The sequence below is a fragment of the Phoca vitulina genome, unplaced genomic scaffold, assembly GCF_004348235.1.
Source record: "Phoca vitulina isolate PV1807 unplaced genomic scaffold, GSC_HSeal_1.0 scaffold11, whole genome shotgun sequence".
Classification (NCBI taxonomy): Eukaryota; Metazoa; Chordata; class Mammalia; order Carnivora; family Phocidae; genus Phoca; species Phoca vitulina.
Window position 1 is genome coordinate 46,882,950 of NW_022589714.1, and position 27,025 is coordinate 46,909,974.

A 27,025-nucleotide genomic window follows, 5' to 3' on the forward strand; every position below is an offset into this window, starting at 1 on the left:
GGAAAAAAAAAATTTTTCTAATTCAAAAGAATTTTCAATGTGCTATCAGCTGATTTTTATTTTACCTAAAGCATTCCAAAAGTGACTGTAATAGGATCATCTACATTTATGACTGTGGGGCATAGAGCAAAATTCCTGTGTATCAACTCCACCCTGAGAGCCAGTGTATTTCTTGCCCTTGTTTAGAGAGTCATGCCTCTCTCTAATTTGGCCCAAGCTTCTTGGACTCCAATCCTACGTCTTCGATGGAAGCACATCAGGATGGTCTCAATCCTAGTAAATCAGAAAAGGATAGAGAGCTTTATTTTTTTTTTTTAAGATTTTATTTATTTGACAGAGAGAGAGAGAGAGATCACAAGGAGGCATAGCGGCAGGCAGAGCAGGAGGGAGAAGTAGGCTCCCTGCTGAGCAGAGAGCCTGATGTGGGGCTTGATCCCAGGACCCCGGGATCATGACCTGAGCTGAAGGCAGACGCTTAACTGACTGAGCCACCCAGGCGCCCCAGGATAGAGAGCTTTAAAGTGTAAATGTCCATGTGACATTGTGACTCTTGATGTCTATACCACCGCTGTTTACTTTTCAGGGTTTCTCTAATTTTTCAGGCCTGGGCTTAAAGGTAACCTGATCAAATAATTAACTGCAGGAATTAGTTTTCAAGCTGGTTTCTGGCCTATATCGAGAACTGTATCACTGGGTCATAGATTCATAGAATTGTAGAGCTTCAGAGGACCTTTGAGATCATGTAATTCAAAAGTAGAGTAAGTTGGAATTGAATTTGTGTTTGGAAACTAATAACTGTCTCATGAAACAAGTATAACAGAATGAGTAATTTTTAGTCTCTCTAAAACAAGTTAAAGTTAGAGAAACTGGTGTTAGAAAAGAAGCATTTTAGGAAATTGTAACGTTTGAATCTAGGCCATTACATTACAGAAGTTAGAATAAAGAATTTTCTTAGGAAAGACCAGTTATTACATTGCTTGGTGACTGCTGTGCTATTGCGTGAGCCATCCGTTGTTTTCACTGAGTCAAAGACCCAAATGGAAGAGGATGAATATCTTCCATATGAAAAATAGTTGGAATGATTCAGAGAGTTGCTTATCCTAGAAAAAAAGTAATGGATCAAGAAAAATATACATATCTACATGCATTTTTCCTATTTTATCTTGAGGAAACAAAAGCTCCTTATCTAATATGAAATTACCCTGGGAATGAGCTGAGTGAGTTTAAGTGGAATAGGAAATTAGGCCCCAAGAAATTGACCTCTTAACATTTCAGAAGAGATGGTTAAATAATTTGATTTGTAAAATTATAGTAGACTAATGATTCCTTCACACTTTATAGTTACCACTCCACTAAGGGGTATAGCTGTGATATAGTTATTGATGATGTTGGCTTTGGGTTTTCTGGTTTTACTCAAATATATTTGTGAATGAGATTAGGACTCTTAAGAAAAAAGCGCTTCTTTATTCAGTTAACCTTTGTTTATCTTTGGGGAAATAATCATTTCGTTGTTTTTTTTCCAAGCATCTGAAGTCAAAATGTAGCTATAAATGTTTAAGTCATTATATACTTGATATTAAATTTGTGGCACCTTGATAATTATCTATTAACTATCTTGATCCTGTGTTACAGGTGAGGAAATCTCTGCCATATAGTAGGTTTAAATTAAACCTGTGTTTCTGCTTTGTTTTATTGTCCACTAAGCTATCTATTTTTTTTTAAAGATTTATTTATTTATTTTAGAGTGTGGGTGGGGGGCAGAGGGAGAGGGCGAGAGGGAATCCTCAAGCCGACTCACCACTGAGCTCGGAGCCTGACACAGGGCTTCATCCCAGGACCCTGAGATCATGACCTGAGCCGAAATCAAGAGTTGGTCACTTAACCAACTGAGCCACCCAGTTGCCCCCCGATACAGTTGTTGGTAATTACAAGTATAAACTTAGAAATAGAATTGCTCTATAAATTTTCAGACAGGGTAGACAAAGTGTCAACAGGACATACCCCATGTGTCTCTAGATGAAATGAGAAAGGGGACATAATCATTTATCACTTCTCTAAATTAGCCAGTCCTGCGGAGCAGCCTTACTGACCTGTCTCCTCTCCCTCAGTCCACCTGGAAGGCCGCTATGATGGAAGGATGTTTGATTGCAGAGATGTGGTATTCATTGTAGGGGAAGGAGAAGACCATGACATTCCAATTGGAATTGACAAAGCCCTGGAGAAAATGCAACGGGAAGAACATTGTATTTTATATCTTGGACCACGGTAAGCAGCATACCAGTCAGTACACAGCGATCTAAAGGACGGGGGGGGGGGGGTGTGTGGTGTGTGTGTGTGTGTGTGTGTGTGTTATAAGAAGGTGGTCTCCTTTCATTCTTTTGCATGTAGCTCTTCAGTTTTCCCCACACCATTTACTGAAGAGACCGTCTTCTCCCCATTATATAGTCTTGCCTCCTCTGGCATAGATTAATTGACCAAATAAGTGTGGATTTATTTCTGGGCTCTCTGTCTTGTTCCATTGACCTATGTGTCTGTTTTGTGCCAGTATCATACCGTTTGGATTACTCCAGTTTTGTAGTGTATCTTGAAGTCTGGGAGTGTGATACCTTCACCTTTGTTCTTCTTAAGATTGCTTTGGCTCTGCAGGGTCTTGTGTGGTTCCTTATAAATTTTAGGATTATTTGTCCTAGTTCTGTGAAAAATACCATTGGTATCTTGATAGAGATTGCATTGAATCTACAGATTGCTTTGGGTAGTATGGATATTTTAACAATATTAATACTTCCAATCCATAGGCATGGTATATCTTTCCATTTGTGTCCTCTTCAGTTTCTTTCATCAGTGTTTTATATTTGTGACAAAATGGATGGACCTAGAGGACATTATGCTAAGTGAGAGAAATCAGACTGAGAAAAATACCATATGATTTCACTTATATGTGGAATCTAAAAAACAAAACAAATAAACAAAACAGAAACAGAATCATAAATACAGAGAGAACTGGTGGTTGCCAGAGGGTTGGGGGGGGGGGGGGGTTAGGTGAAGTAGGCGAAGGGGGAATTAAGAGGTACAAACTTATGGTTATAAAATAAGTCACAGAGATGGAAGGTACAGCATAGAGAATATAGTAAGTAATATTGTACTAATATTACATGCTAATAGATGATGACTATATTTATCTTGGTGAGCATAGGGTAATATGTAGAATTGCCAAATCACTATGCTATATGCCTGAAACTGTATAACATTATACTCAACTATACTTCAATTAAAAAAAAGAACAGGTATACACTTGCTTTTTCAGTCAACGTTTTAGTGTTTTCAGGAAAGTTAATGCTAACAGTGGAAACGATTAAATCAGGCTACAGTTAGTCATGGAGTAAATTAATGAGCCATATAATATCACAAAGATCTGTGAGCCTGTTCACTTGATTATTGTGTGTCAAGGATAGGACTGACAGGTGAGTTTTGCTGTTTATTTGTTTTGCCTGCCATATTGCAAAGACAGGAAGCTGTTGATCTGTCTCACCTGATTCTCCTGCCCTCCTCTTTCCTTTTCTCTAAATTAGGTGGGAGGCAGTAAAACATGTGAGGTTGGAAGTAGAAGAAACATTTGGATGATTTATTACCACTTGAATTTGTGCCACCTGTTCTTATACAGAGTCCCTGAAAAAAAAAAAAATGTTCTTCCTGGATCTAAAGGCAGCGGAGATGACTCATTTTTGCCTAAATTTTTCCCATCATAAGGATATCCATTAGCACTTCCCAGCTTAGAACTATCAGACACTAACCGTCTCTCTTGTGAAAACATGTTTGGTATTATTTTTAGACCTAAAATTATACCACGAATCTAACCCTTCTATCTTGAGAAATGGACCCTTGAGAGAAACCAGGGTGTTTTGATTCTGTTTGCATGAAAGTGCATCTGCTTATCTGGAGTCTCCTCCCTCTCTGGCTCCTTGGATTTCAGTTCCTAGGATTCTGAGTTCTTGAGAATCTGGATGGCCTGCACTTACCCATAGGTTCAGTCAGCCTTTTGTACAGTTGCTTGCCTTTGTGGAGCCTCAGGAGTAATCCAGTGGCATATTCACCTTTGCCCTCATACGTGAGCCCTAATTCTATTTCCCAGGTGAGGGTTTGGCCAGGCCTACAGATACTCTACACCTGGACCCCTTTTAGAGCCTTCATGGAGGCACCTTTTATTTCATACCTTCTTTTTCTCTGTCATCCTTTTTCCACTACTGTATTCCTGTTTCAGTGTATTTTATTTACATTTACCCTATAGTTGTATTTCACCTTCAGGTGAACTTATTTCTCTCATTCTAGAAGGAACTGTTTTTTACTCAAGTAGAGCATAGAGAAGGCTGTCTCCTCCGTATCCAGGTAATATCTAATTGTTTTTACTCTGGCTTTCTAAAATTATAGTTCTAGACTCATATAAAGAGAGTGGTATTTATGTCCACTGTGTGCTTTCAGATTTAAGCTCCTTGAGGATAATTCTGCATACATGCAAGCATAGATTATATGAATCAGTTCGTTGTATTTTGAGCTAGCTAACGGCGGGGGGGGGGGGCAGCTGTATCAAGTTTAATGGCAAAGAGATACAGAAATCATCCTTATATTTTTTCATGCAAATAGTTCCTTGCACATTTAAATTGTTTGTTGTGTCATTAATGGTTAATACCCCCCACTATGTACCTTACCAGCTGTGTCCACTTGTGCAAGTCACTTAACTCTTCTCAGCCTCAGTTTCCCCTTCCGTAAAATGGGGATAACAAGATCTACCGCAGAAAGTTGTGGAGGTCTGAATGAGGAAATGCACATAAAGTGGCACTTCGCAGAGTGCCTGACACATATAAATTCTCAGTGTATTAGCTGTTATTGCTACTGTGGTGACTATTTTTCTATTCCATTTTACCCTCAGACCACAAGAAAAAGGAAACCCTGTTTTAACATAGGGTAGATTTTTCAAATCTTTTCAGTCATAAAAGTAAGCAAGTTTTCAAAAGTTTCTAGGTATGAAAGTTTTTTCATACGCTTCATAGAAATAATTCAGCACAGTTAGAAAGAAACATGTTCTTTTCTCTTCAAGATACCGGTTAGTGTGTTGAGGAGTTATATAAAGTGCACACTCTGCAGTGTGAGGCTCTCCATACGTGCGCTGTGTAACACTAGCCATACAGGTAGACATCCCCACAGCAGGTGCATGTGCATGCCTTCAGTGGGCTTGCTCGTCTTGCTCAGATCCCCACATACCACAAAACACTGCATCTGAGTTTCGCTTAAGTGTGGCTGCCGCACATTCACGCCCCATAGTTCTCTTGCGTCATGTGCATTTCATTCTCTAGATGTTCAGGGCACACCTCTGTGACTCTGACAGACACCTTGGTAGGATGTTTTCATAATAAATTCATAAAACACTTCCACAGAATCAATTTTTCTTTCTTCTCAGCAGAACAGTATCTCTTATATTGTGTTTAATACTGTTTAATACTTTTATATTGTGTTCATTTTAGGTAAGGTATGGCTAGTTATAATTTTTTTCCTCCCTTTCCTTATGTTTCTGTCCTGTACCAACCCCAGACAAAAACACAGGCTGCCAAGAGCCATAATGTGTAATTATGAGGCAGTGCAGGTTAAAAAATAAACAGCTTTCTGGGGACACAGAGTCTGAATTTAAATCCTGACTCTGCCGCTGCCTCTTTGTGTGACTCTCTGGAAGGGAGAGTCTCTCTGAGCCTCAGTTTCTTCATCTGTAAAAATGAAGCAGTTGGTAAGCACTTGTGGTACAAGTACTTCTTGTATGCACATAAAGCCTTAATGGTCATTAATAGTCACATTTTGTATCTCTGCTGTCTGCAGGCAACTGTTGAATCAAGAACATTAATACCAGATTCCTTCTGTTACTGTAGCCCAGTTTGTCGCTGGGCTAAGTCCTGGAATTCCATTTGTGGCGTTCTGTCTTTCAGTCAGATGAATTTGTGTGTCCTGGGTCCTTCCTCGCCCAGGCCGTTCTAGCATAAGTCAGACAACTCTCTGTACAACTTGGAAGTCAGGCTAGGTGCTCCCAGAACAGTTTGGTGTGGTCTTATGCCTCCCCAGGATGGTATGCTCCACATAAATCTTCACAGCGTCTCTTCATTTGAACACCCTACATCCTCCACCTCTAGCCTTGGGACTTTGATTCATGAGTTCCTCTAAGGCAACTTGTCTTATCCTCAGCACTGTCGACATTTTGGGCCAGATATTTCTTGGTTGTGCGGGCTCTTCTGTGCATTATAGGATGTTCTACCCACGCAGTTCTAGTAGCACCCCAGTGGTTGTGGCAAATCCCAAATCTCTAGACATTACCAAATGTCCCTCTTGGGGGGTGGATTAAAATCACCACTGTCGAGAGTCACTGGCCTAAGGCAAGTGTCAGACCGTCTGTTGGGTTTGTACCTGTGTAGCACAGGGCTCCAAATACCACATGCTGTCAGTAAGCATGATCAGCAAGGACTCACCTACCTACCTAGTTCCCAACAGTTAAGGAATGTTCCATTATTTACCAGATGGTAGAAGCCAAATAGGAGATATATAAGTCTAAGAGCTTGAAGTAGAAAACTAGTCATGACTGCCTAAAATCAGCCACTGGTAATTATGTCCTCTTTGATTTCTTTGCTGAAGATACCCTTTGCCCTGCTATTAAAACTACCACACCCCATTCCTACCGACTCTCTTTGTATCTCGGTGCCTCTCTCTGACTCCAGCTTTCATTTTCTTGTGTAATAGTGGAGGTGAGTAAGCCTTTTCTTCCCAAAAAGTTCAGGCATGGGGTAAAGAAAGTGGTGTAAGCAGCAGGATAGGTGTGTTCCCCCTTCTAGTTGTTTTGCTCCAGAGAAAATGGGAGGTATTATAGCATCTACCTGTTTTTGGCATCCTTCAACCCATAGCCTGAAAGTTTGGGTTTACTAAGTTATCTTGCAATACCATTCCATATATTCAAGAGTAGTTTGGCCTTGAAACAGATGGGAACAGAATATATTCCAGTGAACACTTTCATAATATGCTGGGTGAAATGAATGCTGGGAAACCATTGGACCAGACAGACAAAGCACCACCAGAACTTCCATTCTACGAGATGTGTGCTTCTTGAATGCTCTGGGTTTGTTTAAAGACCTTCAGTGATCTGAAAGAAAATAAAAAGAGAAAAACAATTTATATACCCTCAGTCCTTTTCTTCAGTAAGTTTTGGCTAACAGGTGTAGAGTTTACAGTGTGAGAGCCACAGAGCTCTGAGAGCATTTCTTTGGATGAGGTGTTAGAGCTTGCTAGGGCTGTTCTTTTCAATGATGTATTTGTTCTATCATTTGTGTGTTCCGGTGTGCTTTTTTAATGTCTTGCAGAAATACTGGGAGGATGAATTTCCTTCCTGATGTGTGAGCCTTCCCCCCCCCCCCCCCCCCCCATTTATCTGACTGGAAGCGGTACTACTGGAAGGAGACTGCACTTTAAAGTTAAAAGCGTATTAAAACAGCCGCTAATAAACAGGGCTGTAGCAGTCACAGTGCCTGTCGTCTCTGTCCTGCTGATACGGCTTCGGGGAAAAGTCCTGATAACCAAACAATGGCTATTTTATAGAAAGAACTAGATACTACATCAAGCAGAGAAAAAGGCAGTGACATTTAAAATCACATCAAGCAAGCTTTCCCAAGGAGTACAGGTGTTCACATTACATGTGATGGTGAAGGAGAACAGGAAACGAAATCTAGCCGCGTTCCTTCAAAAGCCACAGCAGTGATACTTGGCTCTATAGCTCCTGATCCGCAGCTGGTTTGTCTTCAGGGTCCCTGATGTGTGTAGTGTGCAGACGTGAGCTCTGTGCTAACGTGATGCCTCAGAATGCCAAAGGAAGTGCCTGGAAATACATCAGTGCTTTTAAAGTTTTGTTTTCTTACTCTCCATTTCAGATATGGTTTTGGAGAGGCAGGGAAGCCTAAATTTGGCATTGAACCTAATGCTGAGCTTATATATGAAGTGACACTTAAGAGCTTCGAAAAGGTGAGAAATTACCAACTTCTCTGCAATCATGGTAGATTTCTTCTCCATCCACTTCCTGTAAATGACTCTCTTATATTATTATTAGGTGGTGTGGATAGATGGTATTTATTCGTATGTTGTGCTTTTCAGGACGAAGTTTGTCTCTTGTCTTTGACACTGCTCCCCGAGTATGGGAGAGCTGATAGTGCACAGCTGATATACAACTAAGGCGCTCAGTGTTCTTATTTTGTTCCTACGTGTCAGCCTTTTTTTTTTTTTTTTTTTTAACTTTTTTGGGTAGAATCCAAGACTTGTTCCCTTATTTGTTCCTAGACTTGTTCTTTCTGTACTTTCTTTCCTGGGTTGAAGACAAAAAGGTTCACATTCTGCCAAGCAGCTCCTTGAGGGAGTGGGGCGCAGTTTTCCGATGCTGAATGGATCGTACCCTTCTTGGAGTCATGGAGAGGAAGTTATGATCCAAAATGCAAGGCTTCCTGGGCCACCAGGCTCTGTGACAAGAGATATAAGAGACAAACCTGCTGACCTCTGGCCTTTTCTTTTCCTACCCGTCCAAGCCTAAAAAAGAGAGAGCTTGTCAGTTGCCTTGGGTTCCAGAAGCGGCGTCCCTCCTGGAGCATGTTTCTGTCTCAGGCCTACTTCTGGAGGCTCCGAGCAGCAGCTGCACCAGACACACACAAAGCGGATGTCTGTTCTAGGCATGCCACCACATCACCTCTGCATCACCAAGGCCCCACTCTCCCCGGAGAGCTTCAAGAACTGCATTCTGTATGCCTTTTTTTTTCCCGCAGCGCCACCTCCATGTTCTGTACATTAAGCTGTAGACTGGAAATGCGACTGTTTATATTTTATTAGATTTAGTAAGGAAATCATTGTCCTGTGGGGCTGTAACTTTGGGCCAGGAAAGTCAGGGGAGGACTGCTTCGGGCTTCTCCCCCAACAATGACATTCCTGATCATACGCCTCACACTCCATGCTCCCCCAAACAAACATATTACGCTCTTGTCATGACCATCGCGTTTTGTCTGGTTACCTCTGCTGAAGGCCTGCCAGCTCAGCTCTGATCCTCCAAAGCTGCCTTCATAGCACAATGGTTTTTATTATTAAAGAGAGAGAAAAATCATCTTTAGCATATGGTTATTTAGACCTTTGGCTTTCCTATTTGCATTTTAATCAAGTAATCCACAGCTCAGTGGACGATGCTTCTTGCGGCACATTCCCACTGTCGTGTGCTGTGAGGAGCTGGCGCGCGCTTCTTGCTGAGACCGTGTTCCAGGAAACACTGCTCTCTATATTTGAAACCATGTGAAAGTGGGATGTTGTCGGAAGCAACATTTGAATTGTCTGCCTCGTAGTATTAAGAATATATTTATACTCCATGAAGACTGAACTCTGTATAAAAAATGCAGAGGGCCCTTGTTACTAGATTTTTAAATAATAGAGCTAAATCGTTAAAAGCAACATAGGGTTGCCAGAAAGACTGGTAACTCTCATTATTCACTTGGTGGGGCGGGTGGCAGCAGGAATACATCACTAATTGTTTTTTGAATAGGGAGAATTTTACAGTTACCCCCTGAAGTTCTGTAATTCCTGTGTAGGAAGTAGCACTGACGCAGCCCCTGTCATTTTCCCTGAGGATCCCAGATTGTTCTGTTGACGCTTGATGCGCCCTTTAAATCCAGCTATTCATCCCAAAAGTGCAGTTGTCTCTGGATCCCTATCTCTAATGGTGGAGAGTAATAATACACACGATACAAAACAGCAGATGGTCATGAAATCCTTAGAAATATTTCTGCATCAGCTTTACCCTCCCAGTTATGTTTTATTTGAAATCCCCCAGGTATCCATCTGCAAGTGGACAGAGTTTTGGAAGCTTTAGTTGTTTCAGTAGAGAAGGGACCGACGTGACCCGGCATTTAGAAGATTCTGAGTGAATATACAGCTGTGACTTGACTACAGTAGTGTTCCCGTTTTAGAATTTGAAACACTGAGGCTTGAGAGAAACAACTTGCTGAAATTGTAATGGCAGTTTACTGGTGAAGTTTGCGGGAGGGGGATGAGGGACATGGGGTTTTGTTGTGTGTCCTCACCTCATAACTCCAAAGATGCGCTCTTTAACAGCACACAACAGCTTAGGTTCCTTACTGTGTTTCTGCCTGCTCTTCCTCCCTGGGCGGCACGGGTCAGACTGCAGCTTGGTCACCGTGGAAGGTGAGCTCTAGCCCAGCAGTGAATGCGCACTGGCGCACAGTTTTAAAAGCCAGTGCGTCTTGAGGCGTGGGTATCCTAGAAGTAGCTGCTATGTGTTCTTACATGCATTAGCTGATGCTTTTTCCTTCTCTGTTCATCTAACCCTTGTTACAAATTTACACAACAGGCCAAGGAATCCTGGGAGATGGACACCAAAGAAAAATTGGAGCAGGCTGCCATTGTTAAAGAGAAGGGGACTGTGTACTTCAAGGTGAGTCCTTGTACAGTCTTTTCTATCTCAAAGAATTTATTCAAGTTGTCAGTGAATTGTGCTGATATTCCCTCCTCTGAATTATATCAGCACCCTTTTGGGTAAGAGTAAGTTTGAATTTTTACAAGTCTGTCATTTTCAGTATTAGAAATGGTGAGAAAGAACGGATTAATGTGACAAAAAGAATACAGATGCCTCTTTTACACATTCTACTCTAGATTGTAACTCTCCATAAAGGCAGGCCAGGTCTGGCTTGCCCACCCGCCACTGTATCACCCAAGACCTAAGGCATCTTGCTTGGTACGTAGTTGGCACTCAACAAGTGTTTGTGGACTGAAACAAAGAATGAATAGGATAATTGTTAGCAAGTGAGAATTTGTGGAGATAAGTTTCACATCATTTTCCTTTCCACTGTCTCAATCAAGCCACTAAGGCACATGACAAAAGGAAAGAGAACTTGCACAGATTCCAGAAGAAACCGACAGGAGGAGAATATTCATTTCCTCTAGTGACCAAGATGATCCCTGCCACACTTGATTTTATGAGGAATCTTGAGAAACTCCTGAATGATATTTGTTATTGATTGCTTCTCTAAAGCCTTTTCTTTGTTACATCTAGTGATGTGTTACTTCCTCACTTAGATCTTAAAGCCCCAGATATAAAAGCAGCACTTTATTCAGTTCTAATCAGAATGTTCTGCCTATTGCTTCCCCACCCCCAACCCAGTACCTTCTCCGTGTCCAGCAGAAAGGGTTTAGAGAGAAAGAGAGCGAAAGAATGGAGTTTTGTCAAGGTTTCTTGTTTTTCTTCTTGCCACTGCCATCCATGAACAAAATGTGGATGATGTTTTCAACAGCCTAAAGCAGTGATGCATAAATGTCCTTCAGCAAGTCTTTGTGGAGCATCTGCTGGGAGACTTGCTGTTGCACCGACAACCTTGTCTGGGGGGAGGGGAAGCCGTGTTAGCCCCCATGAAACAGCTAGAGAATTATGTAAGACTATATAATCAAAACAGAATTCACACAGCCAGGGGGCAACATGTGTGGTGGTGGTTTTTCAGACTGTGAGAATGGACTCATTATTGGGTCATGATACCAATTCAGTGGAAGTGTATTGCATTATGTAGTAAAGATAAATTTTGTTTCATAAAATCTGTTCAGTTGTGTGTCAGTGGATACTGGATCACAATTGAAAACATATTTCTTGCTGCGGGTTATAGCTAAACACATTTGAAATCTGTTGGTATAGATAATACATAATTATTTATATTTATTTATAACTATCATATATACTAAAGTAATATGTATGGATCACCAGAAAGCTTTGGGGAATGGTGGAATGAGCTCCAAATTGGGAAAACCAGGCTTTATGGCTCCAAATGGTTTAAAGCTATTTAACGTCCAAAGAGGTTACCTTTGTGTGTGAAAGGTGATGGAGTTAGGGGCACCTGGATGGCTCAGTCGATTGGGCGTCTGACTCTTGGTATCAGCTCAGGTCGTGATCTCAGGGTCATGGGCTCGAACTCTGTGTCAGGCTCCATGCTCATCGGGGAGTCTGCTTATCCCTCTCTACTCCTCTCCCTGCTTACTTTCTCTCTCTCTCTCAAATAAATAAAATCTTAAAACAAAAAAGTGATGATGGGACGCCTGGGTGGCTCGGTCGGTTAAGTGTCTGCCTTCGGCTCAGGTCATGATCCCAGGGTCCTGGGATCAAGTCCTGCATTGGGCTCCTTGCTCAGCAGGGAGCCTGCTTCTCCCTCTGCTGCTCGCCCTGCTTGTACTCTCTCTCTCTCTCTCAAAAAAAAAAAAAAAATTTTTAAAAAAAAAAAAAAAAAAAAGGAGTTAGATTAGATGATACCCAAGTTTCTTTCCAGCCCTAAAGTTCTGTGAGTTTTAAAACTCTTGAGAGCAAGTTTGATTTTTTTTTTAATTCTAATTGAAATATATTGGATACTTCTAAGCTATTCAAGTAAGATTCCACAGGAGTTATTTGTAGACTCAAATACACAATATGCTAGAATAAAATATTTTTTGTAAAATCCCTTAGGACCATAGGTCCTAAATGGTGTTTCCTATGTACCTGGAGTCTGTAAAAGTCCTTACTATATTTTTTTTATTTCCCAAACTTCTAAATAGAATATTAATAGTTTGGGGATGGGGGGTAGTTGGGGTTTTTGGCATTTGACTAGAATTGTATCAACTCAGCTCAGCTCTTCAGAAGCTCTAATTGGTTGCTGATGACTCAGAACTTTAGGGGACATTATTGGTAATGAAGTAATATGGCAGAGCCACGTGTCATATAGCTGTGTCCTAAACACCTATAGAGAGAGATGGCCAGAATTAGTGATCAGTAGCAGAAAGCCGTGCTTCCGTGTCCAATACAGTTACTTAACTTTGTCGCTTCTAAGCATCACAATTGCAGTAGTGATTTCTGTATTTCATAATATTATGAACCCTCTTAAAATTACTGATCTTTGGATAAAATCTGGATCGGCAGTCACACATATGGAACATATTATTTTTAACATGCAATTTGATAGACAAAATCTGTCAAAACATTAGTCTGTTGGGGGAAAATTAATGGAAGGTTCAAAACCACTGACCTAAGACTTTTCTCCCAGAATGTCTCCGAACATTTTGTACTACTAGAGACTTCCCTGGAGGCACCTTCATAATTATAGGTAAAAGATCCCAGCAGTGATCCTAGTTTTAGATGTAAGACTTCAAAATGGTCGGCAGATAGTTTCCTGTACACATCCCCTTTTAAAATTTCAGGGCAGGTTTCAATCTGCCACTCTGCCCTCCCGGGCCTCGTCTTTCTAGAGTGTTTGACTTGGCACATGGAGCACATGCACAGAGTCCAGATGTGTGGGTGAGAGCAGAGATGGGGTGAAGCAAAAATCTACACTTCATGCCATCTGGTACATTACAGCTCCATTTTCATCGACCTGCAGGTTTGGTTTACACATAAGTGGGTAAATTCTCCGCTTGGTAAAGGGTTGAATAGTACTCAGTTTTAAAATGGGAATCATTTTGCTGTTTAGTTTGTAAACTCCTCATATCAACCTCTAAACACTAAAGAGAAGAAAGGCAGAAGACTCTCTCCATTTGGCTCTGAAAATAATTAACAGAGAACAACATACCATGATGCCAGGCATTGTGCAAGCCAATTAAACAGACCTGATTTTTGCCCTCAGAGCTGATAGTATTCTGCAGGACAGGGGCATTAACTATGGTGCTTGGTTAGTGTTTCTCTTTTCTGACTTGGAGACAGAGTGGTGAGAAGGCTGAGGATGCTGCAGTGATACGGGGCTCTCGCGCCCCCTTGTGCTCCTTGAGAAAAAAGCATTTCTCGAGCAAGCTAGTTAAGGATCATCGTTCAACCACCGAACCCCTTTCAGACAAACCAGGCTTTGCCGTGTTTTGACTTTGCTGAACCAAGAAACCAATGCTATAATTTAGAAACAAGTCATCCATAACTCTAGGATTTTAGGTTTTAAAAAAAACTCCTAAGGGAAGTGTCCACCCTGCCTTCTTTCTCCTCCCTCCCTTCATTCAGTACAGGATTTCTCAGCCTTGGCACTATTGACATCGGGGGCTGTATCGTTCTCTTTTGGAGAGAGGCTATCCTGCGCATTATAGGATGCGTAGCGGCAGCCCTGGCCTGTGCCTACTAGATGCCAGCAGCACGTACACTCCTTGCAGTTGTGACAACGAAAGAAAACGTCTCGAAGCATTGCCAGATGCGCCCAGGGAACAGAATCACGCCCAGCTGAGAACTCTTGTTTTAGTACATTAGAAGCAGAAATACCACAAAACAAGATTTCTGTTCATTGGAAGTTGAGCTCTAAATAAAATTATGATACAGATGAAAGAGTTTTCAAGAAATTAAAATGCTGCATAAATGTAAAGGAACTATTACGAAGTCTGTTGTTTTTTGTTTGTTTTGGTTTTTTGGTTTGTTTCGTTTGCTTGTTTTTTGAAACCATAGCCCTCCACCATTCTGATTATTTAGAAGCTACCATTATTATTATTATTTTATTTTATTCATTTGAGAGAAAGAACAGGAGAGAGCACAAGCGAGGGGACGGGCAGAGGGAGAAGCAGGCTCCCCCGCTGAGCAGGGAGCCCAACACGGGGCTTGATCCCAGGACCCCGGGATCACAACCTGAGCCAAAGGCAGATGCTTAACCAACTGAGCCACCCAGGCACCCCAGAACCTACCATTATTATAAGATCTGGGTCATTGTCCTCCCTGGCTTTTTTCTTTCCCTATAACAATACATTAGGAGATATACAGAAAAGGAACAGGTACATTTGAGGAGGAGGAGGAAGAAGCAACTAGGCAGAACAGAGAAAATACCTGTCGTCCTTACCTAATCTAAATAAAATGATACCTTTCGTTTCTACCCGCTTCTCCATTTCTGCTCCCAATGATAAAGTTTTGATTCCATAGTTGTATCTTTGACTTTAATATTTCTTCAGCAAACCTTCACTAAGTGCTATGTATCTTTGGATATTCCAAAGGGATAAGACATGATTCCTATTCTCAAATTGCTCACCATCCAGCAAGAGAAAAGACAGGGCAAGAAAGAAATGACAAACCCTGAAACTCCTGAGGACTTTCTTTTTTGTAGTGCCCCAAAAAGGAGTAGTGGGCCTCAGGCTCTGTTGTCTCCATTACCTTGGGCTGCCATAATAACATCTCCAGGACTGGGTGATGTAAACAACAGGAGTTTATTTCTCGCAGTTCTGGAGACCGGAAGTCTAAGATCAAGGTGCCAGCAGGGTTGGTGTCTTGTGAGAGTGCTCTCCTTGGGTTCCAGATGGCTGCGTTCTTGCTGTGTCCTTGAACTGTCCTAGGTTCTTGCGGCAGGGGAGAGAGAGAGGAAGTTCTCTGGTCGCTTACAAGGGAATCGATTAAGTCCATCATGAGGGCCCCACCCTCAGGACCCCATCTAAACCTGATTATTTCCCAAAGGCCCCATTTCCAAATACCATCACATTGGAGACAGGCCTTCACCATATGAATTGGGGGCACAGGGGACACACAGTTCAGTCCATAGCACGCATAATATAATTTCCTCAAAACTTTCAGCATTTGTTATAAAAGGGCTTGGATTTCATATTCTTATAAGTAACTGTATCACAAATTTCTGAGACAGGATAATAGACTTTGATTTTAGTATGCTTTCCTTCAAAACACTTCAGAAATTTCTGCACTGCCCTTCTATCGCAGAACCTGTGAGTTCTATAAGTCTTCTCTTCCCTAAACAAGTCACTTGTGACGCGGGATGTTCAGTGGGGGGATGTAGCTTTCCTTTCATTCAGACTTAGGCCTTCCACTTGGAACGGGTCTGCCCCATCCTCATCACCAAAAACCAGCAGCAGGGCTTCTTTCTACAAGTGGAGCTCCTTTCTTGCACCAGCCACTTGAGGTCTTTTGTAACAGGAACATTCTCGTAGATCTGCTCTGGGTTTCTCTCTTCTTAGTCATTGGGTGACCTTTGGAGTGCATGTGGGGAAACACCTCTACATTGAGGTGTATACACTGCTTTGACTGTGTTAAATCCAAGTGATGTGATCTTTTTTTTTTTTTTTTTAAGATTTTATTTGGGGCGCCTGGGTGGCTCAGTTGTTAAGCGTCTGCCTTTGGCTCAGGTCATGATCCCGGGGTCCTGGGATCGAGCCCCACATCAGGCTCCCTGCTCCGCGGGAAGCCTGCTTCTCCCTCTCCCACTCCCCCTGCTTGTGTTCACTCTCTCGCTGTCTCTCTCTCTGTCAAATAAATAAATAAAATCTTTAAAAAAAAATTATTTATTTGAGAGAGAGAATGAGAGAGAGAGAGCACATGAGAGGGGATAGGGTCAGAGGGAGAAGCAGACTCCCTGCTGAGCAGGGAGCCCGACGTGGGACTTGATCCTGGGACTCCAGGATCATGACCTGAGCCGAAGGCAGTTGCTTGACCAACTGAGCCACCCAGGTGCCCCCTAGTGATGTGATCTTAACACTGTTCCTGGGTCAGACATTGGATCTAGTATCTTCAGGGATCTGGCTACAATTCTACCATCTAGTAGGATGTGTCATCTGTTTTCAGTCTTACAGTCAAATCCTTCAGAGGAGATTCCTCACCTGGACTCCCATTTTATTTGTGTATTTACCAGCTGTCACTTCTTTCATCTTAAAATGGCAATAAACACATTGTCTTGTCCCCATAATTTCTTGTGTAGAGCATATATATAGTTAATTCACATGAATTAACTACACAGTTGTTAGTCATAATTGTTAAAATTCTAATCAGGTTAGAGCAAAAATATGATAAAAAGATTTTTCTCATGTAAGTAGCTGGCTGACATCTATGTGATTTATGTTTTATAGTTATTTATGTTGTATGCTATTCAACTATGTATGGAAACATTGTAGATCAGAGGTCAGCAAACTACACCCTGTTTTAGTAAGTAAGATTCTACCAGGACACAGCCACACACATTTACAAGCAACCCTTGAACAACACGGGCTTGAACTGTATCGGTCCAATTACATACAGACTTTTTTTTCAATAAATGCTGTACAATATCGTAAATGTATTCTCTCTTATGGTTTTCTGAATAACATTTTCTTGTTTCAAGCTCACTTTATTATAAGAATACCGTATAGAATACAAATAACAGGTAAAATGTGTTCATCAGTTGTCTGTTATCAATAAGACTTCCAGTCAACAGTAGACTATTAGTAGTTAAGTTTTGGGGGGGTCAGAAGCTATACACACACTCATCATCAGGGAAATGCAAATCAAAACCACAATCAGATATCACCTCACACCTGTCAGAATGGCTAAAATCAACAACACAAGAAGCAACAGATGTTGGCGAGGATGCAGAGAAAAAGGGACCCTCTTGCTCTGTTGGTGGGAATGCAAACTCATGCAGTTACTGTGAAAACCAGTATAGAGGTTCCTCAAAAAGTTAAAAGTAGAACTGCCCTAGGATCCAATAATCATGCTAGTGGGTATTTACCCAAAAAATACAAAAACACTAATTCGAAGGGATACATGCACCCCTATGTTAATTGCATCATTATTTACAATAGCCAAGATATGGAAGCAGCCCAAGTGTCCATCAATACATGATGGATAAAGAAGATATGGTATAAATATATAATAGAATGTTATTCAGCCATAGAAAGAATGAAATCTTGCCATTTGCAACAACATGGATGGAGCTAGGGAGTGTAATGCTAAGTGAAATAAGTCTGTCAGAGAAAGACAAATACCATATGATTTCACTCATGTGGAATTTAAGAAACAAAACAAATGAGGAACGGGGGTGGGGGAGAAAAACCAAGAAACAGACTTAACTATAGAGAACAGACTGACGGTTACTAGAGGGGAGGGAGGGGAGAGGATGGGGGAAACAGGTGATGGGGATGAAAGAGTGTACTTGTTATGATGAAAAAAATGAATAAATAAGTAAATCATTTAAAAATAAGTTATATGCAGCTCTTCAACTGCACGGGGAGTCACACCCCCAAACCCTGTGTTTTTCAGGGATCAAGCATATTTATATATTGTCTGTAGCTGCTTTTGCACTACTATTGACCGAGTTGCAACAGAGATTGTTTGGCCTGCAAAGCCTAAAATATTTATTATCTGCCCTTTTACAGAAGTTTGGCAACTCCTGGTTTAGATAACTAAGATTTGCTGTGTTTGCAGCTGGCACTTGCCAGCATGTAGTCTCTACTGTGGAGTGCTGATCGTCAGGAGAAAAGGGAAAAGTAACTTCCCCTTCAAGTAAACTAGCAATAGAGTCTAAAACTACTCACCAACCTTTTGAAAGTCTGATAAATCCTAGCACCAAAGATTGTAACCCAAAGCCTTGATGCCCTCCTGCCAGAACTGTCCCCTCTGAAAAGGAGGAGGTGGTGGTGCATGCTGGAGAACAGCATTATAGAGGCCACTGGCCCTGCAGAGAGAACGGAAAAGGGGGCCTGGATGGCCACCTCCTAAGAGCAAAAAGAAATGATCAAATATCATGGTTAGTATGAGGGGATTGTTTCATTTGGAGGATTTGATTTCCTCAGGGAGGCCTGAGCTTACGTTTTTTTTGTACTCACCTCCAGAGCCTGTACAAGAAATAATGACTAGCTTTTTTTCTCCCAGGGAGGCAAGTACATGCAGGCAGTGATTCAATATGGGAAGATCGTATCCTGGTTAGAGATGGAATATGGCTTATCAGAAAAGGAGTCTAAAGCTTCTGAGTCGTTTTTGCTTGCTGCCTTCCTGAACCTGGCCATGTGCTACCTGAAGCTTAGAGAATACACCAAAGCTGTGGAATGCTGTGATAAGGTAAAGAGTGTGTGCGTGTGGACTGGACTTTAGATGTTCCAGGTCTTTTTCTCCATCTTCATACTTGGTCGTCTTTTACTTCTTCTTAGCCAAGGGGTGGAGGGCTTTTCATTTTGCTTTGTTATATTCATTTGTTTACTTGGGATTATTTGTTTCTCATTATGAATTGGGAAATTCAGAAAGATTGTGATTACAGTGAGATTTTTTTTTTTAAGATTTATTTCTTTTAGAGGGAGAGAGTGCACACGCACACAAGAGAGTGGGGGAGGGGAGGGGCAGAGGGAGAATCTCCAGCAGAGTCGCCACTGAGCGGGGAGCCTGACACGGGGCTCGATCCCACAACCCTGAGATCATGACCTGAGCCAAAATCAACAATCAGATGCTTCACTGACTGAGCCACCCAGGCATCCCCCAGTGAGGGTTTTCTGATGCATAGACTATAAATACGTTATGAATAAGTTTTGTTAAAATTGGGGCGCCTGGGTGGCTCAGTGAGTTAAGTGTCCAACTCCTGATCTCAGCTCAGGTCTTGATCTCAGGGTCATGAGTTCAAGCCCCGCATTGGGCTCCACACTGGGTGTGAAGCCTACTTTAAAAAAAAAAAAAAAAAGTTAAAATTCTTACCATCCATGACCTTCCTTAAATCTATGGTACTATGGTATTTGGTATCGAATTGGACATAATAACTCCTCAGGTTCAATGTAGTAAGAACAGACTTAAGCCTTTCAGGACTTAAGTATGATAGACTTGCAACTGCTTACATAGAGGATAGATACAGGCCATTTCTGTATACTTTTGGGATTGTTTCCACCGGCTAAATTTCTAGGTATGGAAATACAGAGTCAAAAAATACGATTATTGAATATTATCCATGTTTTTTTCTCATTATTATTGGCAACAAAAAATTCTTTTCATTTTTATTTCTTGGTTACCAATGAAATCATACATCCTTTCATTATTAGCCATTTGTATTTCTTCTGTGAATTGCCTGTTCACATCCTTCAACTAGATTATTTATCTGATCTGTATTAATTGAGGCAGTCTGTACATAATTACTGTTAACCCTTTGGCAATAGGAACCTTGTTCTCCTCACTTGTAAGGAAAGTTTTAATATTTACGAATCTGAAAAATAATTCTGTTCAGTACTTGCAAAACCTACTCTAACTAGGTGTGCTTTTTAAAAAACTAATTAAAAATAACCCCGTTATATTTTGATGGGGGAGGTTGCATGTAAGTATACTTGGCCTAGAATCTTTTGTGTTTTGATATGAGGTAAAAATTTAATTCTTATTTTCCATGTTCATAGCCAGTCTCGGCCCCCATTTATTGCAGAGTTAATCCTTTCCCTACTGATTTACTTTCCCACCTTTGTTCCTGTTAAATCTTTTTAATATACATGCACATGAATCTGTTTCTGAATGCTTTGTTCCACTGAACCGTTTGCCCACACACTAGCAATCAAACTCTTAACTTCAGTGGTTTCATAGTGTTTTTTTTTCCTGTGGTAGGTCAAGTCCCCTTTCATTTTTTTTCCCAAAATTTTCTCAGCCATTCTGGCCATTTACTTCTTCCATTGAATTTTTAAAATGAACTTCTCAAGAGGCCCCTCCTAAGACCCCTTGGGATCTTTATAGAAATTGCATTAAATACTGAAGTTCACTTGGGTTTAGTTAGTTGTATTTTGATCAATAGTATTTAGTTACCTTGAGCCTCATCTCTTCAATACACTTTCTGCAGTCACCTTGGCCAGAAAGCTTTGGTAAGTTATTTAAATACTGAATTTCTTTGAAATGTCCACAAGTTGTATTCATGCTTTCTAAAATGTAGACCATCTGTCCCTAGGCCCTTGGACTAGACAGTGCCAATGAGAAGGGCTTGTACAGGAGGGGGGAAGCCCAGCTGCTCATGAACGAGTTTGAGTCGGCCAAGGGCGACTTCGAGAAAGTGCTGGAAGTTAATCCCCAGAATAAGGCTGCACGACTGCAGATCTCCATGTGCCAGAAAAAGGCTAAGGAGCACAACGAGCGGGATCGCAGGATATACGCCAACATGTTCAAGAAGTTTGCAGAGCAGGATGCAAAGGTATGTACAGAGCCACCTTGCCTTTAGGTACATCAAAAACTGACCTTGCCCCTTTGATTTTTGTGTCAAGAAGGTTAAGCATAAGGCACAGGGCAGGTAGACAACCCGAGAGGAATAAGAATGGGCAGAATGATTTCTGATCCAATCTCAGGCTGGTTTGGATCCAGAAGTAGAATAGGCTGTTCTACTCACCAGATGTACAGAGTTGTGAGGGTTAGGGTTATGTCCATGGAAGAGAGGAGAAAAGTAAGTTCCCTACAGACATACTCAAGTTGGCTGGTTTGGTTTTTTTAAAGATTTTTTTTTTTTATTTATTTATTTGAGAGAGAGACAATGAGAGAGAGAGCAAGCACATGAGGGGGGGAGGGTCAGAGGGAGAAGCAGACTCCCCGCCGAGCAGGGAGCCCGATGCGGGACTCGATCCAGGGACTCCAGGATCATGACCTGAGCCGAAGGCAGTCGCTTAACCAACTGAGCCACCCAGGCGCCCCAGTTGGCTGGTTTTTAAAAATCAAACACATCAAGTATTTTTTCAGATAATACTTCTTTGTTGAGACCTGCCATGTTCCTGGGAAATGGGCGGCGATGGGAATGCCCCCGCACCATGCCCTTTACTTCGTCAGCCTCTCCCTTCCAGCAAAGTTGTCTCCTGGTCCTGAGTTCATCCTCCACTCCCCAGCGCTCTTGTCCCGGCCCCCCCGTGGCAAGCTAGTCCTGCGCACCGACAAAAAGTGAAAGCTACCCACTCTTCGCTGTTGGCGGCACTGCCCTGACTTAGCCAGCCAGGCCGGCCCGGGGAAGTCCTCGTAATGCCCTCCTGCCGAAGACCCAGCCGACACTTGGGAGGAGCCAGGCACTGTGTGAATGTTTCAGTTCTTTTTTCCTCTAACCCTCTTGATTTCTTATTTCTTCCTCAGGAAGAGGCCAGTAAAGCCATGGGCAAGAAGACTTTAGAAGGGGTCACCAATGAAAAAGAAACAGAAGGTCAAGCGATGGAAGAAAAAGCTGGAGGCCACGTATGACCCCACGCAAAGGAGGGAAGAGCCCTGATGAACTCAGCCCCTCCTTCACGGGCTTTCACCCAACTCAGGACTAACCAGTGTTTAATGTCAAGTTTGCTAGAGTCTTTGTGAGTCTGGAAGCAAATGGCAAAACCAGTTGCTTCCCAGAAAACAGCCACCCTGCTGCTGCCCAGCGCTCTCCTTGAGGGGGTGGCGTGGGACCACTCCAGGTGGGACAAAACGGAAATGACTGTTGGCGTGGCAAGACTGAGCCAACAGCTAAGTCCAGCTCGTTTCAGTTTCTGTCAACTTTCAGTATCTAATTCAGGGTCCCTTGAGATAAGCCTGATAATTTGGGGCTGTCTGTTAGGTTTTACATCCGATTGAACTTCAATAGTACCGCAGAAACCTAAAAATAAATGCTTAATGACTTTCTCCTTTCCTACAGTTGGGTGGGGGAGAGGAGGAGGAGGTTTTGTGTTTTAAATGACTGAAGTGCTAGCATTTTTACCCAACAGAACCCATGGGGAGAGGGGTCTCGAACCCCCTCAGGCCCTCAGCAGCCCAGACTCGAAAGCCAGAACCTCAGAGGTCACTTGCTTGCTGACTTAGCCAAACTGCCCCCTCCCTAAGCCAGCCTGCTTGGGAGAACAGGTCTCTCCTGCACCCAGCCTGGCCCTGGAGGAGGGAGTCTGTCCTTCCCAAAACATTCTTCAACAATGATAACGAGCACAGGGAGTTCCTAGATTAGCCTTCCCCTGCTTTCGATGAAGTTCTGAGATGCTGAAATGTGAAAAGAGCGATCAGAATTGTGCTTTTCCCCCTCCTCTGTCCCTTGTAGGAAGTAATGTTGAGTACAGTACTGCCTACTAGTATTCCTTCTGTTCCGTTTCTTATTTCCATCCTAACCCTTGCTATTAAGAATTTAAGACTGGTTCTTATAATATCTCTGACCTGGAGTAGATTCATTTACATATCCATTTAGGATTCACACAGCGGTTTTTTTTTTTTGCCTTTTAAAAATTAATGGCTCATAAACATGTATACTGGTTTATGAAACTTTATTTACACTCCTCTATCATGCAAAAAAAAATTTGACTTTTTACTACTAAGTAGCTTGATTTTTAAAAACAGTATCTGTAGGGTTGAAAAAATAAGGTGTTGTTCTTGTACATGAAGGGTTTTCCTCCCAGGTTTGGCATGCAGTAGTTTTCTTCTCCTGCCGATGGCTTCTTCGTTCTGGTGTGAGTTGTGAAAAAGAATTGAAAACCGCTTCCTGTGCAGGCGCATCTCACCTAAAAGCTCCAGTCCCGGGGCACTGAATCAGGGCAAGTCTTAAAATACGTACACGTAGTGGAATCTTGGTCCTTACGGGTAAGCAAGACTGAGCGTGGCTTTCTCTCCCCGCGGCGTGAGAAGCACTTGTGGGCACGTGTTTGCCACCGAAGGAAACAGTAGCTCCAACCTGGAACATCTCACTTTGTAAAATCCTAAAGAACACTGGCAATTACTAGTTTTTTACTTTTACGGTGGTTTTAGCAAAACATTTCCATTGTTAGGTTAGGACCCACATCAAAACCTAAAAATAAAATCCTTTCCATTTATACCAGTGTTCTTCTCCGTGAAACAAATGGAATTAAATTGTTTCTCCTTTGACAACTAGAATCCTTTTAATTAATTTCTCATTTTTGTCTTTTTTCGTGAGATTTCTTTAAAAAGCCCCAATCTCACCTAGGAAACAGAAAAGCAGAAGTTGATTTTGCTTTGTTTGCTTGACTCTTTAGTATTTGTAGCTCTGTTGACTAGAGCATGACTCCAATGAGGCCAATACTGAGATTTGATCCTAAAAAGGCCAGATAGCTTTTTGCAGGTAACAAAAAAAAAAAAATTCCAAAACTTAGATTATCCCAGCCAGTTGTCTCCCAGGTGTGTGTTATGGGTTACCCTTGGGGCGGGGGGAGAGAGCACACAAGAGTGCGTGGAGGGGAGGGCTGGGGTGTGCGGGTGGTTCGGTTCTGAGCAAACCATGGTAAGGTGCCCATCACCACTTGAGGAGAAGAAACTTCATATATTCTTGTATCAAATTCAGTAATCTTAATTTGTCTAGAAACCAGCAGATGTCTTTGAACCACCTTTCAGACTGCATTTGGAGTGCTGAGGCAGCATATGATGAATTAATTAAAAACTTGGTTTAAAAAAAAGAAAAAGTCATTCAGATGCACTTTTTTGTGTTCCTTAAATAAATTAAACAACCAAACGTGATTTCCCATTATTCTTGGGTTTTGCTTAAATAGTCCTCAGGAAAAAGTTGTTTTGGTTGGAAAACTAGGGTGGGGGCCAAGCTGAAGAAACGCGACCTCAGAAAATTGGCTGGAGACAGTATTGTCCTCCTCACTCTGAGGCACAGCTTGAAATCAGCATTGGGGTAAAGGAATGATGCATCTTTGTTCAGATGAACCAAATCATCAGAAAAACAAGAGGGATTTGTTTTCTCATCAGCCAGTGAGTATTCCACCATTTTCACTGTAAGGTAGGTTCCGTTTGGGAAATGAAGAGATTTAATTGTGCCCTCTGGTAAATACGTAAAACATAAGCACATGGCAGGTGACATCCTGGGTTCAGCATGCCTTTCCTCGTTCTTAAGTAGCACATTTCATCAGATTCTCATGATTACACACCTTGAAGGCCTAAGGACAGGCCACATATACTGGAAAAGAAAGGTGACACGGATCTGGGCTGGTGACAAGCCTCTAGTAGGACTTACTACTGGCATCTGCACACAGGCCAGTGCGGGCTCCAGACACTTTGACCTTTTATTCCCTCTAAATGTCTTGCTTCATCTCCAGGTTTGGATTCTACGCCTACCCCTTTGCGGCTAAGTTATCTGGTAATGAAATAGTGCCGTTTATTTGCATGTTTTTTTCTAAGCAAATAACGATCATACTAGGGATATTAAGGGTAGCCGGAGAAAGTTTCCCAGCTGTAAATTTGTGACCTGGGTAATTCAATGCAGCCTGCGTCCACTCCAGAGCATGAGGAGTATCAGTGAAGAGCTCTGTCCATACTTATTCAGCCTTTTTGCATAGTGCCGTAGGATATATTCTCTGAAACTGGCAACCCTGGGATACTCACCAACATTCATGACAAAATACATTGAATTTGATTAGTCAAAATCCCAAAACTCCAAATCCCCTGACCTAGCTGTATATTATTTCCATCAACTGGCTGCTTACGTATTTGAATAGCAATGACTGACAAAAGTGTACGTAAAAGGACATTCTCTCATGGCTTGAGAAAGTTTTCAGGGACCCTTACTCAGTGCTTCCTTTTATTTTTCTCCTACGTGGCTGACATTTGGAGGGGAGGTAGGGACAGTATACCAAGAAGGCTCAATAATTTCATCACTGCTATTTGTGTAATTTATCTCAATCTCAATCTGTAATTGCACATCATGTACATGTGTGACCTTGGTAATACACTGACGAAAAGGGACATCGTGGAAGGTAACTTCCAGGAGGATCTTTGTCAGCATCCTGTTGGGACTAGCCGCTACCTATAGATGGGACAACCAGAGCATAGTCCCCAATGCAGGAATTCCTGGAAGAACCAAATGGGGGAGGACCCAGAATGGTGATGTGGCCACCCACAGTCATCCAGGTCAACAGATGCCCTCACCCCATTCTAAAGTAGGTCTTTTTCTAGTCTGCAGCAGGATCTCTTGACCACCAGAATGGGCTGTCGGTTGTTCTTTAAAATCCCACACATTTGGTAAACCCAAAATGGCAGCAGAGCCATAGGCCTCGTAATTCTACTTTGGAGTAAAAATACGGGAAATGCGCTAGTATGTAAAGGATAGGCATGTTTTGATTTTTAAAGAATGCTCTGGCGAAGCTGGTCGAAGGGTATACAAGAACTTTCTGTACTATCTTTGCAGCTCTTCTATAAATCTAAAATTATTCAAGATTTAAAAAAAAAATTAAGTGTATGGGTAAAATGCCCTTTACCCAGCTCCAGAAATTCTGCTGGTAATTTATTCTAAGGAAGTAATTTAAGATGTATGCAAAGATTTAGTCATAAGATGTTAATAGGAAGCAAATGTACATAAAAGAGGATTGGATAAGTATAATGAAGCATTACAATCCGTGGCGTATTCTACAGTTACTAAAATGGTATTTTACAAGTATTTTCAATGATCTGGTATAGGAGTGCTGACAATACTGACTTCGTCTTTCGCCCTCCCTCTTGTTCATGTTTGCTCAGAAACCTCTCTTGGGGCTGTGTGTTCCGGGTCCCTTGGAAGTTAATAACATCCCTTAGAAATGCCCACCAAGGCCAGGATGGGGGGAGGCTTGTTTTGGCCTCCCACGAATCTGTTAGAGATCGTCTTTTCCTTCCTAATACACAAGTGGTGCCACAAGATCTAATTAAGAGTTAGCTGTCAGGTCCACGTAAGCCCTCTGAGGTGCGTATGAACCCTCTGGTCTCACTATAATGCCCTTCAGCATGTCCCCTCACTCTGTAAACTCTGTGAACTAAGGTCTGGCCCTTGCAAGAGAATAACTATGTAGCTGCCGTGGAACATCCTCCGTCTGATGCCCCACTGTCGTACGTTACCTGGAATAGAACTCTGTAAACCATTAAAAAAAAAAAAAATGCTCTGGGTTGAGAGAAGGAATTTCGGTGTTCGGGTTCTTCTTTTTCAGATTCTCTTCTCGAGGTATTAGAACCTCACAACCCACCACCTTGGAGTCCGGTTGGAGCAAGAAAAGGCAAAAGGTTTTCCTTTCCACTCTGCTCATTATGAGCAGACACTTAAATATTCATGCTTGGTGGGACCACACCTTTTTAACATAATCAAGGCCAAATAGTAAAATCTTCAATGATGGCCAGGCATGGACAAGGGTAGGGAGGTATCAGCTGCTAAGAATAGTGCATAGGAAGAGCTGTCCTGCAGCCACAAGCTAATACTGGTGCTGACTACTAGTCACCTAGTGCTTTGCTCTGCCAGGAACTTAAACCCCCTCCCCCCACGGATCTTCCAAATATAAAAAGAATATGCTGCACTGTTTCCACCTTCCAATTCTCTTACAAGATCATGTG

General features: G+C 42.0%; 1 protein-coding gene across 7 annotated transcripts in view; it reads left to right on the forward strand.

Annotated features, from left to right (window-relative positions):
• The window catches only part of FKBP5 (FKBP prolyl isomerase 5), a 117,950-nt gene extending 91,214 nt beyond the window's left edge, over positions 1-26,736 (forward strand). For all 7 annotated transcript variants that reach the window (XM_032409956.1, XM_032409954.1, XM_032409953.1 and 4 more), the window contains 6 exons: positions 2,109-2,265; positions 7,950-8,040; positions 10,415-10,498; positions 18,656-18,841; positions 20,685-20,924; positions 21,842-26,736. In XM_032409956.1, coding sequence (XP_032265847.1) covers positions 2,109-2,265; positions 7,950-8,040; positions 10,415-10,498; positions 18,656-18,841; positions 20,685-20,924; positions 21,842-21,946 — 863 coding nt within the window. In that variant the 3' untranslated portion in view covers positions 21,947-26,736. The remainder of the gene's footprint in view (positions 1-2,108; positions 2,266-7,949; positions 8,041-10,414; positions 10,499-18,655; positions 18,842-20,684; positions 20,925-21,841) is intronic.
• The last annotated feature ends 289 nt before the right edge of the window (positions 26,737-27,025 follow it).